General features: G+C 35.6%; 1 protein-coding gene across 1 annotated transcript in view; it reads left to right on the top strand.

The window, feature by feature from the left end:
- Window positions 1-17,831, top strand: part of KCNU1 (potassium calcium-activated channel subfamily U member 1) — a gene marked incomplete at both ends in the record, with an annotated part of 158,989 nt that overhangs the window by 30,875 nt on the left and 110,283 nt on the right. Inside the window, 7 exons of the mRNA XM_080710254.1 lie at window positions 6,089-6,199; window positions 9,374-9,479; window positions 10,814-10,896; window positions 12,426-12,495; window positions 13,356-13,508; window positions 16,995-17,107; window positions 17,478-17,549. Coding sequence (XP_080566380.1) covers window positions 6,089-6,199; window positions 9,374-9,479; window positions 10,814-10,896; window positions 12,426-12,495; window positions 13,356-13,508; window positions 16,995-17,107; window positions 17,478-17,549 — 708 coding nt within the window. The remainder of the gene's footprint in view (window positions 1-6,088; window positions 6,200-9,373; window positions 9,480-10,813; window positions 10,897-12,425; window positions 12,496-13,355; window positions 13,509-16,994; window positions 17,108-17,477; window positions 17,550-17,831) is intronic.

The raw sequence follows: 17,831 nt of genomic DNA on the forward strand, positions 1-17,831 counted from the left end.
TTGGCCTAGTTACAGAATTGAGAGTGGCTATATTGACAAGGTACTTCAATTCACTGAAGAGGTCAGTGCTAGAATCAACACCATATGAATAAATTATTTGCCTCATGACACCACAAACTACTATCCAGATGCTTGTAAGAGCATTAGATCAAATATCAACCTAAATAAAAATCAGTGAGAGAGTGAGAAATTGTTCAAAGAATGAGAATATTTAACTGTGAATAGAAGAGCTTTGCAGTGGAAATATATATGCCATAGTAACCTATGAGCATATTAAAGAAGGTAAAAGCAAGAGGAGGTGTTATTATTTTTTGTTTTATTTGTGGTACTGGGGGGTGGAATGCAAGGGCATTCTAGTTCTGAACTTAATCCTCAGCCCTTATTTATTTTTTACTTTTGAAACAGGGTTTCATTAAGTTTCTGAACATCTCAGTAAGTTCTTGAGGCTGGCCTTGAGCCTGAGATTCTTCTGTCTCCGCCTCCCAAGTACAAGGATTATAGGATAGCACCATTGCAACTGGACAAAGGGAGTTTTATAAAGGTTAAATGGAGTCTTGTCACAGTGGTCCATGCTTGTGGTTCCATCTACTTGGAAGGCCGAGGTAGAAGGATCTTTTGAGCCCAGGAATTTGAGACCAGGCTGGGGGACATAAGAGACCATAGTATTAAAAAGTAAAAATATAAAATTAAAAAGTGAAATAAAGGAAGAGAAAATAGAGACTGTGGAATGCAACTTATCTCTGTAACTGAAACAAACAAAAATCAACTAATGATAAAGCAACATCTTTACAAGAAAATCAAAGTAGCAAATATACATACGAACAAAAACATGAAAAGGGAACCACAGTAGAATAAAATTCAACAGTCAGAATATGAGACTGATAGCAAAGAGCCCAAGTGTGTGACTGACCTGAAAAGGTGGTCTGTGCCATCTTGAGCCACTGGCCTGAAGCATGAATGCCAGATCTACAGCCCCAAGAAATTTTTGCAAGAAAACAAAGGACTTCAGGTGAAGTAAGTGGTGGCAGAGCTCCAACATCTTAAGCGAGCAGCACCACACTTCAGGGACAGATTAATAAAATGAACAAACCCCTGGCAAATCAAACTAAAAAAAAGGAGAATCAATTCAAATCATTAAAATCAGAAATGAAAAAAGAGACATCACTACAGACAGTGGGAAAATTCAAAGGATTATCAGGAACTATTTTGAAAACTTATAATCTAATAGAATGGAAAACATGGGAGAAATCAAAAGATTTCTTAGCACATATAACCTACCTAAATTGAACCAAGAGGACATAGCAAACTTAAATCAATCAATAGCAGGCAAAGAAATAAAAACAGCAATAAATCTTCTGCCATCAAAGAAAATCCCAGGCCCAGACAGGTTTCCATCAGAATTCTACAAAACTTTCAGAGAAGAAGTAATCCCAATACTTCAAAATTTGGTGCAGGAAATCAAAAGAGATGGAATTCTTCCAAACTCCTACAAGACCAGTATAACATTACTACCAAGACCAAACAAAGATACCTCTAAAAAGAAAATTACAGACCAATATATTTGATGAACATAGATGCAAAAATTCTAAATAAAATACAAGCTATACACAATCAAAGCCATATCAAGACACAACCAAATTGGTTTCATCCCAGAAAAGAAAGACTGGTTTAACATATTCAAATCAATACATTTTATTCAACACATAAATAGAACTGAGAAAAAAATCACATGATCATATCAACAGATGCTGAAAAGGCATTTGACAAAATTCAACACCCATTTATGTTAAAAACTCTGAAAAAATTGGAATAGAAGGAATGGATCTCAACATCATTAAGGCAATATACAATAAATCCAAAGCCAACATCATATTGAGTGGATAAAAACTGCAATAATTCCCACTAAAATTAGGAACAGGACAAAGATGTCCACTATTACCACTTCTTTTCAATATGGTCCTCAGGACTCTTGCCAAGCAATAAGACAAGAGAAGGATATCAAAGGAACTCAAATAGGAAAAGAGGAATCAAAATTATTCTTATTTGCAGATGATCCTATATGTAGGAGACCCAAAGGACTCAACCAAAAGACTACTGGAGCTAATTAGCCAATTCAGCAATGTGGTGGGATACAAAATCAACCTAAAGAAATCAGTTGCCTTTCTATGCCAACAATGAATCCTCAAAGAAAGAAATAAAATTTCATTCAAAATAAACACAAAACCAACAAAATACCTAGGAATAAACCCAAACAATGATGTAAAAGACCTCTATAATGAAAACTTTAAAACATTAAAGAAAGAAATTAAAGATGACCTTGTAAGATGGAAAGATCTCCTTTGCTCATGGATAGACAAAATAAATATCATCAAAATGCACATTCTGCCAAAAATTATCTACAGATTCAATACAATTCCTATCAAAATACCAATGATAATCTTCATACTTCTAGAAAAATTCTTCATTAATTTTATATGGAGAAAGAAAAGACCCAGAATACCCAAAGTGGTTATCAGCAATAAGAACCATGCAGGATGCATCAGAATCCATAACTTCAAATTATACTACAAAGCAATGGTAGTTAAAACAGCATAGTATTGGCATAATAACAGGCACACAGATTAATGGAAGAGAGTAGAAGATACAGAAACAAACTCACACACATATATCCACTTGATCTTTGACAAAGGGACCCAAATCATTCACTGGAGAAAGGACACCCTTTTCAACAAATGGTGCTAGGAGAACTGACTATCCATTTGCAGAAAGATGGAACTAAATCTTTACCTCTCACCATGCACAGGAATCAACTCGAGATGGATCAAAGACCTGGAAATTAGACCAGAGACTGTGAAGCTATTAGACACTATTAGACTGTGAAGCTATTCAACACTCCAACATATATACACAGGTAGTAACTTCCTGAACAAGACCTTCAAAGTGCAGGAAATTAAAACAAGAATTAACAGGTGGGATGACATCAAACTAAAAAGTTTCTGCTCATCAAAGGAAGCCATGAAAAATCTAAAGAGAAAGCCTACAGAATGGGAAAAGAGCTTCCCCAGCTACCACGCTGATAGAGGGCTAATAATATCCAGAATATACAAAGAGCTCAAAAGACTCTACACTAGCAAAATAAATAACTTAATTAAGAAATGGGCAACTGAATTGAATAGACACTTCACAAAAAAAGAGATACAAAATAGATACATGAAAAAGTGTTCAACATCATTAGCAATCAGGGAGATGCAAATCAAAACTACACTGAAATTCCCTCTAACCCCAATCAGAATAGAATCCATAAAGAAGTCATAAACAACAAATTCTGTGAGAATGTGGGAAAATAGGAACTCTTACACTGTTGGTGGAAGTGCAAACTATTGCAGCTGCTATAGATATTAGAAACCTGGGAATGGATCCAGCATATGATCAAGCTATAGCACTCCTGGGTATATTTCCCAAGGGGTCGAAATCAGAGAACTACAGTAACATATGCATACCCATGTTCATAGCAGCACAATTTGCAACAGCCAAAATATGGAACCAACTATGTCTCCATCTATAGATGAATATATTGCAAAATTATGGAAAATACATACAATAAATTCTACTCTGCAATAAAGAAGTACAAAATCATGTAACTCCCGGGAAAATGGAAAGACCTGGAGAACATTATGTTAAATGAGATTAGCCAAGCAGAGAAAGAGAAGGGACATATGTTCTCTTTAATATTCTCAAGCTAGAGAGTATTAGGGTTACCAGAAGTACTCCAGATAATGGAGGGGAAACCTCAGCAAAACCAGAAAGGAAGGGTAGGGGAGAAAGAAGTCTGAGGTTCATTAATAGAAAAAACTACATATGACTATGTGTATACATGTAGATATAAGATTGTTAACCTGGACACCCAGTATTGGGAGAAAGGGAAAAGGGGAAGCACGGAGGGGAGAGGAGCGGAAGACACCAAATATTATGTGAATATATGCCATTTTCAACATGATATACATAATGATGTGAGACTATATTTCACCAACTTTAAAAAAGTGAAATAGGAGGATTACATAAGATATTTAGAAATAATTCTTGGCCACAAGGACAATAACACAGATGGTACCAGTGTGAAGTTAGACAGTCACTAGACAGATGTCCTTGTAGAAGTATTTATTGTGAGTGTGGAATTGTGCTGTACTTTGTGAAAGACAGTCTTCTATGATAGTTATCATTGTGCAGTCATGTGTGAGATTCTCTTCTTACCTCCTAGCTTTATTTTTTTAGTAGAATAGACACTTATTTACTCCATTTTGATTCTGATAACATACAGAACCAAAATGGCAGATAATATTATAATATTCTGTTAGTAAATAGAATTGATTACGACAATATTTCTACTTTTCTTATCATGAACTGTACTCATATTTATTACTAATCACTTTGTTCATTTCCATCATGCACCTGACTTATGATAAATTTTACCTAATGAATCAAGTTAAATCCATGTCTCACATTTAAAATAATTAACAGAATTCAGCAGTCCTAGATAAAACTTTCCTGAACCATTAGCAGGATGGGGAGATTTGTTACAGTGAAAAGCAACTTTTAGCCTTTTCTACAATGCTTCTTAGAGAGTTGTTTTTATTCTATTTCTCTGTGGATTTCTGCTACTTTAGTTTCTGTTTTGTGCTTTTCCATCTAAGAAGAAAAGAATCATAACCCTTGGCTCTGATGTGATTCTGTTTTATTTGGCCCCCCTTAAAAAAGACACAATGGGTCAGGCGTGGTGGCGCACGCTTGTAATCCCATCATTTGGGAGGCTGGGACCGGAGAATCATGGTTCGCGGACAGCCTCAGCTACTTAGTGAGGCCCTCCGCAACTTAGTGAGACCCTGTTTCAAAATAAAGAATAAAAAAACAAAAGGACAGGGAGTATAGCTTGGAGGTCAAATGCCTCTGGGTTTCATCCCCAGACACCCCCCCCACCCACCCACACACAAAAAAAACAATGGAGAGACATTTCTTTGTATTGATTTTCTAACACAGTCAGTACATCTGTGGTTGACCAAGGTGTATAAAGATGAAAGGAAAAATATAATGAAGCCAATGAAAAAGAAAAGCAATGAGATAAACTAGATAAGCCAAAGTCTATCCCCATTTATTTAAAAAAAAAGTCACATGAAACAAATGCTAAATCATGTCTGGAAAACTTAAGGTTAACTTAGTCTAGAATTATGCCTTCAATTTTCTTAAATGACTAACAGGAAAACAGATTAAGTGCATTAAGTGTAAGAAAATTGACAGCTACTTTCCACTACAAAAACATAGATTCTGTACCTGGCATAGATGTCTCTCCATAGGACTCATGTTTATGGACCTACTAGGTAATTTTAGAAGTGGAAGAAAGCCTGAAGCAATCTAGAAGGTGGTGCTATGTGAACCATAATAGTATTTGGCTATGGTAAAATGAATTGAAGCATTATGAGAATCAGTTTTTTGATGGAAAATAGTCTGTATCAGTAATCAGAAATCAAGGAGAAAATGGAGTTAAAAATCCATTATAAGTTATAAGTAGCTATAACAAGCCTAGAGATAATGACTGTATTCCTAAAAAGCTAAGTATAACTGCTTCATGACTTGTTTTGCTTGAGATGAGCTAGAAGACTGCAGAAATTTGCATTCTCATTTTGCACATTGGAGACTCAGCCCTGGGTAATTCCAAAACCAAATTTGTTTAAAGCCAAGTACAAGCTAACTGTCCATCTCTAAATTCTAATAAGAAGAGGCATCCATGGGTTATACCAAACACAGATAGAAAATACTGGAAAAAATTGCATCAGAAATTAATTATAATTCGTTCTTGTCATTCTTCTCCACCAATAGACTAGAACAACTATGTAGTGAGTATTATAAGTAATCTAGAGATGTTTTAAAGTATAGGAGAGAAGGTAATCAGGCTATATGGAAATACTACATCATTTTTATGAGGAATTTGAGCATCTGAAGATTTGGTTATCCTTGGGGGTCTTGGAATCTGTTTTCCTGGGGCAATTGGAAGTCGGTTCCTCAGGCAGTTCATCTTCCTGTTCTTGCTGCCTAGGTTCATTGTAGTCTGTGGAAACATCACTGTGGAGAGTGTAACTGCTTTCCTGAGGAATTTTCTTCGCCACAGGTCAGGAGAAATCAACACTGAGATTGTTTTTCTGGGAGAGTAAGTATATCTGTATGGCTGAGTTCTAAATTAATACTTGAAATATGTGTAGAAGAGTTCATTGGAAGAAAATTATACTTGTAGAATTTATAGAAATTTTAAGAAGTAATAATAAACAAGAAAGAAAAAGAAAACTATATTGTTTCCAAATCTAACCTGGGGAAATACTTTGAAATATATTTTTCCTAATGTTTTCTACATAGGTACTAATATTATTTAAGTGGCTGCCTAAAATTAGGAATTTAGGATACTCTACACTTTTATCATCATACATGACTATATTTTTGTACCCATATGATGCACTTTGACTGTTCATCATCAGTATAAGAAATGTCAAATTCAAACTGATACAAAAATAATTGTACTTGACTTTTTGTCCTGTGGAGTTTATCTTTTCACTGGCAGAGTGCAGGTTAAATAGTTTGTCAAATACTAGGCGACACATATTTAATACAACTAAATTTTTTAAATATAGTTTAAGTATATAAAATATGTTCTTAATGTTTTGTTCTATAATTTTTTATTTTAGGTCCTGATAAGATTGAACATTTTTGTGTGTTTTTGTCTATTCTTACTTCTTTCTAAAACTCCTCTGTCTTTTATTCTCTCCTATTAGGAGGATCATCTGTTGCGTCATTGACTTTTAAACGCTCAATATATTTTTATATTAGTCCTCTGTGTTTTTTATTACATGTATATTTCCTCCATCTTTTACCTTTTAATTTTTTGTGGTTTTATTTCAACATCAAAGCATCTGATTTGCACTTACTCTAATCTATCAATACATTTCTTTTGGCTCTTTGCTTTCCTGGCATTCTTAGACCTCTCTGTTATAGGATTAAGTGAATATTTTTCTACTGTTTTTGCATTTTCATATTGTAATTCTTAATATTCAGGCTCTCTGGGATTCATTATATGTGATAGGTAGAGAACTAACATTGTTTTTTCTCAAACAATGAATCTGCATTAATAAGTTAGCCAGGGTTGAAATGATATTTAGATCTTGTACATGACAGTATATTAAATTACTGTGACCTCTGTGTATTTTATAGTTGAATATTCTGTACATTCACCATGAATTTGAAATCTTGGATATGCAACATTAAATATCATTTTCAACTACTTTTATGTGTTATTGATGTACCACCAGTAGTTTTGTTTCATTATTATTGCAATACCTACTTCTTTTTAAATGTGTACATTATTAGAATCCTTAGTTAGAAAATAGTAAAAAAAAAATAGAAGGGGCTGGAAGTGCTAACATTAGTGATGAGCTAATTATTATAATCCAATTGAGATGATAATGAAATCATGAGATGCTTGGAAAATGATCTATTTTTCTCCTATCATATTTTATGGACTAATTTATGTTAGTTTTATTTTATTATATGTACTAAATTTGATGAATGAATTATTTTAAATGCATAATGTTGGAAGCCTTGGTCAACTATGTCTATATTATGATGACTCCAAAGTTTACTTCCTCTGCCAGACATTCTCTTTGGCCCCCTATTCACACAACCGGTTGCCTACTGAAAATTTCCACCCCAGCATATAAAGTATCCCTCTTGGTCAACACTGCCAAAGGTGACCTCAAGATCTTTTATCTCATCTTGCCATCTCACAAGAAAAATAAAAATAAGAGAAAGAAAGCAAACAACATTTTCCACCACAGTAAATAGGACCTGTTCAGTGTAGTACCTCAGAACAGAAAATGAGGAATTATTTTTTATATTCTTGTCTTCCTCAAGCCATGCATATATTTTCATCAGTATCATCAATTCTGCCTTGGAAGTAAATTCTTTTTCTATTGCTTAATTTCTACCATCATAAACTTACTCAAAGTAAAATTGTCTTTCTCCTGAAATTTTGTAAAAGCCTCTTTATTAGTATATTCTCTGAAATTCTTCTCCTGACTTTTATAGCCAGTTTATTTTCATCCCTCAGTACACAGCCCTTCCCCATTCTCTCCTGTCTAAATCAGTGTTGTTTAATTTTGTCCTATCTCATCACTATATTTCCTTTAAAGGAATTATTATAATCTATAACTAAGGTAATTTTTCTTTAACACATCTGTATACCTAAGCCATTCCTCCATTTAAAGATAGAGTCTTTCTCCTTCCTCTGAATCTGGGCAGGCCTGTAAATGCAGAAGATGTGAAGCTTGGGGGCCTAACCTTTAAGGGAACTGACAGCTTCAGCTTAGGCTTTGAGTCCTGAGCCATCAAGTAAAAGGTTAAGCTACCTTGCTGGGGGAAGTTCCAGCCAGCTCCCAGCTACTCTTGTCACATAGTCGAAGCCAGTGGTGTGAGTAAAGCATGATTTGGGGCAATCTGGCCTCTAGTCATACCTTCAAAGTGACAAAGCCACAAAGGTAGCCCCAGATGACAAGGTATGAAAACAAGAATCACTTGGCTGGAACCAGCCGGCCTAGAACCACAGATATAACAAATTACTGTTGCTTTAGGTCAGTAGCTTCTAGAATGCTTTGTTTTGAAGCAGTGGATAATTAATTTTAAAAATATGGAGCTGAGCGTGGTGGCATATGCTTGGAATCAAAGCATTTGGGAGGCTGAGACGGGAGGATCGCGGTTTATGGACAGCCTCAGCTACTTAGTGAGGCCCTTTGCAAATCAGTGAGACCCTGTTTCAAAATAAAGAATAAAGAATAGAGCTGGGTGTGTAGCTCAGAGGTAGAATTCCCTTGGGATTCACCCCCAATACAAAAATAAAAATGGATACCAAAAGTAGAGTCCTTTTATACCAAAAGCCAAAATATGTCCCTTTAGCTGTGACGTGCCACAGGCAGAGGCTTGAAGGGTTGCATGGAGACTGTTTTCAGGAGCAAGAGAAGCCATGAAGAAATTGCTACAGAATATTAGAAAAAGAGCAACCCATGTTATCATGGCATAATTTTGGTAAAACTTTTGCTGGAAATAACATAGAAATTATACTTAATAAAACCATGAAGCTTAGGCCTGAGATATTAACTAACCCCCAGATTTTGGTTGATTTATCAATATCACCTAAGCATATTAGTTATTAAAAAGATATTTATTATTTCCCAAGAGGAAATTAGGGGTTCTAGTAAATGCAATAAACAATTAATTAGAATCACCTCTGAAGCAGAAACAGCCATCCTTTCCTATCATTGCCACACATTCTTTTACCCAGGTCCCCTCCTTCTTTGGAACTGGAAACCATCTTTAAATGCTACATGGCCTATACAACTTTTGTCTCTGGATCTGCACTAAAGTGGGAGGATCTAAGGCGAGTTGCGGTAAGATCTAACTTTTTTCTTCTAGTTTTCCTAAGCTGTGACAATTAAGATGATAAGGTGTATTATTACTTCAAAAGCTATTATTCCAGATTTTTAACTTTTTTTTTTTTTTGTGTGTGTGTGTGTGTGTGTGTATTGGGGGGTGAATTTCATTTCTCAACTTTAAAAACTGATCAAGCTAGGCGTGGTGGCGCACGCTTGTAATCCCCCAGCTTGGGAGGTGGAGACAGGAGGATCGCACAGGTTCGAAGCCAGCCGCGCTGGCTTAAGAGACCCTGTTTCCAAATAAAAAGTATAAAAAATAGGTCTGGGAGTGTAGCCCAAAGGTAGAAGGCTTTCCAGGAACCCCAGTACCACCAAAAAAAAAAAAAAAAAAACTGATCAAAAATAGTGTAGTAATTGACTTCCAGGTTCTCCTGAAAAAATATGAATTAGACCTCACCATTTACCTATACTTACACTTAAATTATTTGTTTAAATATTTCATGATTACTTTATGATAGCTTTATGTCTAAAGACCTAAAAAGGATACAAATAACAAAAGCATGTTTGAGTTTACCACACAAATAGAACTATTATCAGAAGATAGAATGGTAAGAATTCATCATCTTTAACCAACTAGACACACTAATATAGTAGAAGCATGAAGGGAAGTAGCAGGAGTCCTATTAAGGGTGGGACTACAAATAATGAGAAGTGGCAAACCCTTCAGTCAGTTGGTTTTAGATCAAAGCCAACTTCCTGCCATGTTCTAAGTTTTGTACGATTAATAAACCAAAATATTTCAGTTCAAATCGAAGGTCTGTAGAGTAAATATAAAGACTTGAAGCAGAAAATGACAAACTCAGTATGACCTTCCCCTTTCTTACAACTCAGAACTATAAGAGATATTTCAATATTCTAGAACCTTAGAATTTCAAATCCAAAGTATCAACTGACTGCTTGCTTTGGGCCAATCATATTCCTGATTTCTCCATTCTTTGCTGTTCTGAAAAGCAAATAAATACCCAGGGAATTGCTGAAAAAGGTCTTGTTGCTCATCACTAGACATGAAATAATTGTGATGGTAATAAGAAAACATAACTTCTTACTTTACCTATTTTAAAGCAATATGACCTCAAGCTGGACCCTGTGATCTGGTCCATCAGCTGTAGGCCTCCTAGCATTGTCAGGACTATGAACCACATGTAAAGACATCTTATCACCATGCCCAAGTGTATTCCTTTTCTCATTGGTAACCTTCTGATTAAACCACAAGAAACCCCACCAAGGGGAGCACTAGAGTATTTGCTATTTAATTAACAAGATGGCTGCTGTTTAATCTTGAAGAGTAGGTGGAGTCTGCAGAAGCATGCCTGATCATAGCCAACCCTTTGTGCAGCGATTCACATGCCGAAGACACTTCCAACATTATGAGGTAAGAAGCTGCTGGTTCTCTGTTTTGTATGCTTCAAGGCTGATTTTTTAAATTCAAACAAAGCCCAGAGCATAGCACCAAACATGAAAAGATATCATTCATCAAAGCACTAGATTCATCATATTTCTGGTTTATGTCTAATTTTTTTGTGCTCACACCCCCCAGGCTGTACAAATGGACACAAAATGAATTAACAATAGAGCATCTAAGTGTCCATGTGCTTTTCTGTATTCTTTCCTGTTACTTATATGGATAGATATCTGACTCTTAAAAGCAAGCATATAAACAACTCGTCACTTTTTAGATAGCACCATTATAATTAAGATCCTCTCCTCCCTTAAAACAAAAGAGCCATGCTGGGCATGGTGGCTCATGCTTATAATCCCAGCATTTGGGAAGCTGAGACCAGAGGATCACGGTTTGCGAACAGCCTCAGCTACTTAGTGAGGCCCTTTGCAACTCAGTGAGATCCGGTTTCAAAATAAAGAAAAACAAATAGGTCTGGAGGTGAAGCTTGAAGGTAGAATGCCTCTGGGTTCCATCTCTAGTACCACAAAAAATAAATAAATAAATAAAATAAAGCCATTCATGAACTCCATTAGTACATTTTATTTATTGAGATTTTTTTTTCAGTAGTCCTGGTGAAATATTATGCATGGTTCAGTATGTGCCTATGACCACTGGCAAGTTTTTTCAGGATGCATAGAGTTAGTGTAACCATCTTTCAATTGTGAGCTTTGTGAACTATATATGAGTGGGAACTTGACTTGTGCTGGCAAATATTCAATTCTTATTGCCCTGACAAAGATATTGTGTTTAACCTAGGTGTGCTTCCAGTCTCCCGAGACAAATAAATATACATAGCTGCAGATGACCCTATACATAGCAAAAAACAGTAAACCACTTGTCCCATGCATAATACAGTGCATATAAGAGATATCTTCTATTTAGTGAGGCCCTTTGCAACTCAGTGAGACCCTGTTTCAAAATAAAGAATTTAAAAAAAGGGCTGGGAATGTGGGAATATCATTCGGAGATAGAATGCCCCTGGGTTCCATCCCCAGTACCGCAAAAGAAAGGGATCTTACTTTTTTAATTTATAAAATGAGAAAGCTGAATTTTACAAGCTAATTCAAGTTAGTATATATAGCAGCTAAGTATATATTTATAAATATATATATATATGCATACATATATGTATATTTATGTGCAATTATTATGTTTGTTTGAAGGCTAAAGCTTGTGAAACTATTTATTTCCTCTCCAAGAAGTTTGTTCCAGAAGACCATAGTCTTCTCATGCCAAGCAAGGACCTTTTTATAGATTTGATTTATTTAGTCACTGAAACAATACCACTCTTCTCTGACTGCTATTAAATAGAACATTTAAGAAAACAATATAATGTTGAATTTTTGTAGTATCTGAATCTTTTTAACACTTACCTACACACATTATCTTAACTCTGAATTGAATTATATTGAAAAGCCAATATGACACTTCCCTAATGAGCCTAATTGTGGTTTATGCAGGGTGCTCTCCATCAAGAACTACTACCCTAAGACCAGAATCATCATACAAATTCTCCAGTCCCATAACAAGGTATTGTAATATTCTAGCATGTTCAGTCTCTTTTTCTCTAGATATATGGAACTATGTGAACCGGTTGCAATCTAATGAGTCTAGGAATTAGAAAAATTTAGACCAGCATAGTGATACACTCCTGTAACCCAAGTACTCAGGAGGCTAATACACAAAGATCAGTGGTTTGAGGCCAGCCTCAGCAAGTTAGGGAGACTCTCAGCAACTTAGCAAAATCCTACTTCAAAAGCAAAAGAGACCAAAAAATAGGCTGGGGGTGTTGCCCAAAGGTAGAAAGCCCCCAGGTTCAATTCCTAATACCACTCATACACCCACAAAGTTTGCCACTCAGGTAAAATCTGGAGTCTTATTAAGATTGTCTTTTTCATTATGAAATTTTTAATATTAGGTAATTAGTATATTTTTGTTAAAAATTCAAAACTTTGTTTAATTGTTGCATTATAGTCATACATCTTAATGAAAGTACAAGATGGTAGAGGCATACATGCACAGATCACTCTTTTAGCCCTTTTCCAGTTTCTACTCCATTTTTTCCCCTCCTTCCTTCTCATGTTTGGTTTAGTGATTGACTTTGATATGGTTTGTGAATTGTTAATTACATAAGACTGTAAAATCTGGTCAAAATTAGAGATCTAAGCTATTTGTCCTATATTTAATTTTTAATGGAAGCCATTAAAAACAAACTACTTTCAAATGCTGAATTTGTTCTTATAACATCCATTGACCTGAGCACCATTTTTATTCCCAAGAATGAGCAGTAAATGATCTAAGTAAATTAAATGAAAGACATAAGACCCAAAAGAGGTTTGTTTGTGGTATGAGTATTCTTAATGTTTGACCTACTTTCTACCATGAAACAGGTTTTCCTGCCAAAGATTCCCAGCTGGAACTGGAATACTGGAGACAACATTATCTGTTTTGCTGAATTAAAGCTTGGATTTATGGCCCAAGGCTGTTTGGTGCCAGGCCTGTGTACATTTCTGACATCTCTATTTGTTGAGCAAAACAAAAAGGTAATTGTAAATTGATGCTAAATCTTGGTTCTAACTCCATGCCCCACACATTAGGATCAGAAATAGAAAAACAAACAAACAAACAAACAAAAGACACAATAAAAAGGGGAAACGAGGAGTTCCCATAAAATGAGATTTGATTTCTGCTTGAGCTGAGATATTTAGATTGAAAGTCCAGGTACTTCATTGACTTTGAAGGAGTCACTTGGCTTATTCTTGCAGTATTTATCTGCAAAACAAAAATCATAGCTCTGTGTCCTAGTCCCATTTTGACAGTCATAAATGTAAAAACACTCATAAGTTTGGAAAAGGTTTAGTTATTGAGAGTAGAAACTTAAATGTTTCATTATTAATGGAGAAGTTACATATTTAAATATGAATAAATGCAAAATAATTAGCATAACAAGATTAGGTTAACCAAATTGAAATGATGATATAAATAAAAATCAACACCTAATTTTCCAGAATATTTTAGGGAACGTTTATGCAGTAGCAATAATAATGATCAGTTATTGAGTGGTTACAATGTGTATTTTTCCCTTTAAAACTTTAAGGTAGTATCCAAGCAGTGGGTTGATAAAGATAATTGATTATGTACTAAGTTAATGACTAGTAGACCAAGAACTTTCTAGTCCACAATCTGCATCTCTACTGTTGGGTATCTTCCCACGATCTCCCACATCAAAACCTTCTTGCCTTTGTCTGAAACAAAATAAAAATGGACTACTGGGGTGAACTTCTACAGCACAAAGTACAGATTTTCGAATACCATTGCCATGAAATGCTCTGGGAGAGTAGCTCAAACCCTAGTATGGCCTGCAATCCTCATCCAAATATCCTCCAGAGAGTGACCTTCCTTTCCATCTAATTCTGAACTCATATTTGCCATTTTATGTATTCAGTCTCCCTCCTGGCCTCTCTTTTGGTATTGTTTCTTTTCTTCAAAAAAAAAAAGTTTGCATCTTTTCCTGTTCCTTCCCTGACACTATTAAGAAACAGCAAAAGAGATGCAAAATGCTCTGGTAAGTAAAATGCTAACTGGAACAAATGGAATCTTTGGCAATATCTTCTATGAGTACAAAGAGATGTAATATACAAATAAAAAGATATGATTACTAGGTGTAGGGAATGAGCCTGGAAGCTACCATGTGCATGCTTTTACTGTGGGTGGCCTGGGCAGCAGCTATTTATATGGATTTCCCTTTGCTTGTGTAGTATGCAAATAAAATGTTAGAGCATTTCAGTATCAGTTATAATGACTATAATTTCAACACCTATGGCAGGAGACGATAAATGAAACAAAAACTACATATGAAGACATTGCCTTCATAAAAAATATAGAAGGGGGGATTTAAACTCGATCCCATGCTTTACTTTCTTTTCAGTTTTGAGTTGACAATCCTTATTAAGAATGGTCATCTGCCAATAATCACCACAAGATGAATTTTAAAGTATAGGATCCAGATCCTGTGTGGAGGAATATGCTTGTAATCCCAGAAGTAATAAGCTAAGACAGAAGGATCACAGGTTTTTTTACTACCTTGTCATCTTAATGAGATCCTGCTTCAAAATAAAAATTAAAAAAGATTAGGGGTATAGTTTGGAGGTAAAATTCCCCTGAGTTTAGTCACTAGTACTAAACAAATTTAGTACACTAGTACTAAATAAATTTAAAAATAAATATATAAGATAAAAATGTAGGATCCAGAGGGAAACACACCAAAATACTATGTGCATATTTATCTCACTCTGAACCTTGTTATAATGTATAATTACAATGGACAAATAAAGTATTTAAATAATAACAATGATAAAATATAGAAGATATTTGTTGATTCCATATTTTTCTAAATAAATTATGAGCTGAGCCTCACTTTCAAAATTTCATACTGGGAAGAATCCAGGAGACATTTTTTAACGCTGTGGTCTGCTCCAGAGTTTTAGACCCTGTAGCAGCCCATTGGCTTTGGCTTAATCAGGCTTCAGAGTTTTATGTCTCAATTTTTTTGAATTATGTACTCACTGGCTCTGACCTTGAGTTTCTCCATTTACATATGGGTCACTAATCTTACAACCTGACTTTTTTCAATTATTGAGTTAATGTCTGTAAAACTTGGGAGTACTCAGATTAGAAGGACTTAAGTCAATGTCATGTTATAATTACATTCATTATAATATTGTGATAATTATAATAATGTAATATTTATACTATATTAAGATTATATTCATTATATTGTGAACATTGTAGGCTGAAGAGCATTTCTGGTTGGATCTAGGTTCAGAAGCACTGCCTTATGCTTAAATTTAGGTTAGACATAATCCATCTGGATTGCTTGAACTCCCATTCTTCTGCTCCAAATTACTTTTTCTTTTTGTTTTCCTTTCTGATCTGTAAAACACTCAGGAAGCCTTCTCCATCTTAGTAGTTATCATTTTTACTTTCTTTCAAAAACTGAAACATTTAGATTAAAAGCACCAGTCCAGTTTCCTTAGTAATTGAGATTCAAATAATGATATGAAGTGTCCAGACAGGGAAGTGCTTCTCATTAGAGGAATCTAATCTAAGATTTTGGATAATAGAAAAAAGACAACAGCTGAGTTTGAATGTGGAGGTAGGGTAATAAATTACCAGAAGTAGGCGGTCCTTTTTAACACACTAATTCCCAACAAAATGACCACCTGAGAATTTCTGGACTAGCTAAAATCCTTCCACAGTGAGAGAAAGCCTTCCAGAGGTTTTAGAAATTTTAGGCTTTTATCTGAGATTCTGGGCTCTGAGGAGTCTGTCCTATTCTATTGAGGCAGCATGAGGATAATTCTCATGGGAGTAGGTCCTGAAAGATCAAGACAAATCTTACAGAAAGATCAGAGAGGAATTATCCAACAGTCTCCCCTCAGGCTGCATTTAGCCTTTCACAGAGAGCTTTCTCCTTTATATCTCCCATTTATTTAAAACCTACAGTTTTTTTTTAACTTTTTTTTTTGTGGTACTGGGGTTCCTGGAAGCCCTTCTACCTCCGGGCTACACTCCCAGACCTATTTTTGCATTTTTATTTGGAAACAGGGTCTCCTAAGCCAGCGCGCGGGGCTAGCTTCGAACCTGCGCGATCCTCCTGTCTCTGCCTCCCAAGCGCGGGGATTACAAGCGTGCGCCATCACGCCCGGCCTAAAACCTACAGTTTTTTAATTTTTATATTATAATTGGCATTGGTTTGACTAGTTCTTTTAATTCATCTAAATCTATGAAAGGTTCTGATTCTAGATAGAAGCCGTAGATATTTTTTCTTTGTGTTATATGGTATTATCAGTAAAAAAAAAAAAATCAAGATGTTTTAGAACCATATCTAAAGTCTACTGTGTAAATCTCCTTTCTGTATCCTAAATGCAATGAAAACTGGCTTGCTGTTTAGCTGTATGTATGACCTGTATTATCACACACCATATTCAGTATCAATGTGCTCCATATTGCACAATTATGTATTTCAGGTTTTCCCTAAATATCCCTGGCAAAAATATTTCTTCAGTGGTCTAAAGAACAAAATTCTGACTCAACGTCTCTCTGATGACTTCACTGGAATGACTTTTCCTGAGGTTTCTCGGTAAGTTAAGTGAAATTCTTTCCCTTGTTCTTCACACCACAACATTCTTACAGTGCTGTTCATGGTGGCTCACTGTAGATCAGGCTCCATGACAATTCTTGATGTCTGAATGAATATCTCAGAGTCCCTGCAGCCTAGGAGTTTATGGTACACGTGAGATAGCTTACCTCTGTCCACTGGCATTGGCTGAGGACTCCAGAGAGGGTCACTTGCAAGTGGAAATTCCATGTTTGGAAGTCCCTTCCTCTGCTGTGGTGCTGGTTTTCTCCCAACATAAAATGTTCCCAACACAAAGTGCTGGCCCTCTTCTTGTACCTTGGAATCCTGATTTTTTTTCTCTCTCCTCACAACTCCTTGTCTTCCTCTCCAGGATCTGCTTCGTGAAGATGAACATCATGCTGATAGCCATCGAACACTTGTCCCTCTATCACGGTGGTTACTGGTACCAATAAGGCTTCTCATGACTTCAGTTGTTTTGAGGAGAATATTTCTGATTAAGACTCTTCTAAATATAGATCCATAACTAAGCTCCTTGCCATTTGTTGAAAGCCATCCTCTTGGGCATCCAGGATCCCTTTATTTATGGTGCCCTTTGTGCCATCTTTAATGACTGGCGTTAGGATCGTGTCCCTAGAGGATGCACACTTTGCTTTGTTCCTATGGCCCCGCACCAGTTCCCTCTAATGAGCAGGGGAGAGAAGAAATGATCACCTTCTTATAGTTG

The sequence above is a fragment of the Muscardinus avellanarius genome (genome assembly GCF_963383645.1).
Source record: "Muscardinus avellanarius genome assembly, chromosome: 14".
Classification (NCBI taxonomy): Eukaryota; Metazoa; Chordata; class Mammalia; order Rodentia; family Gliridae; genus Muscardinus; species Muscardinus avellanarius.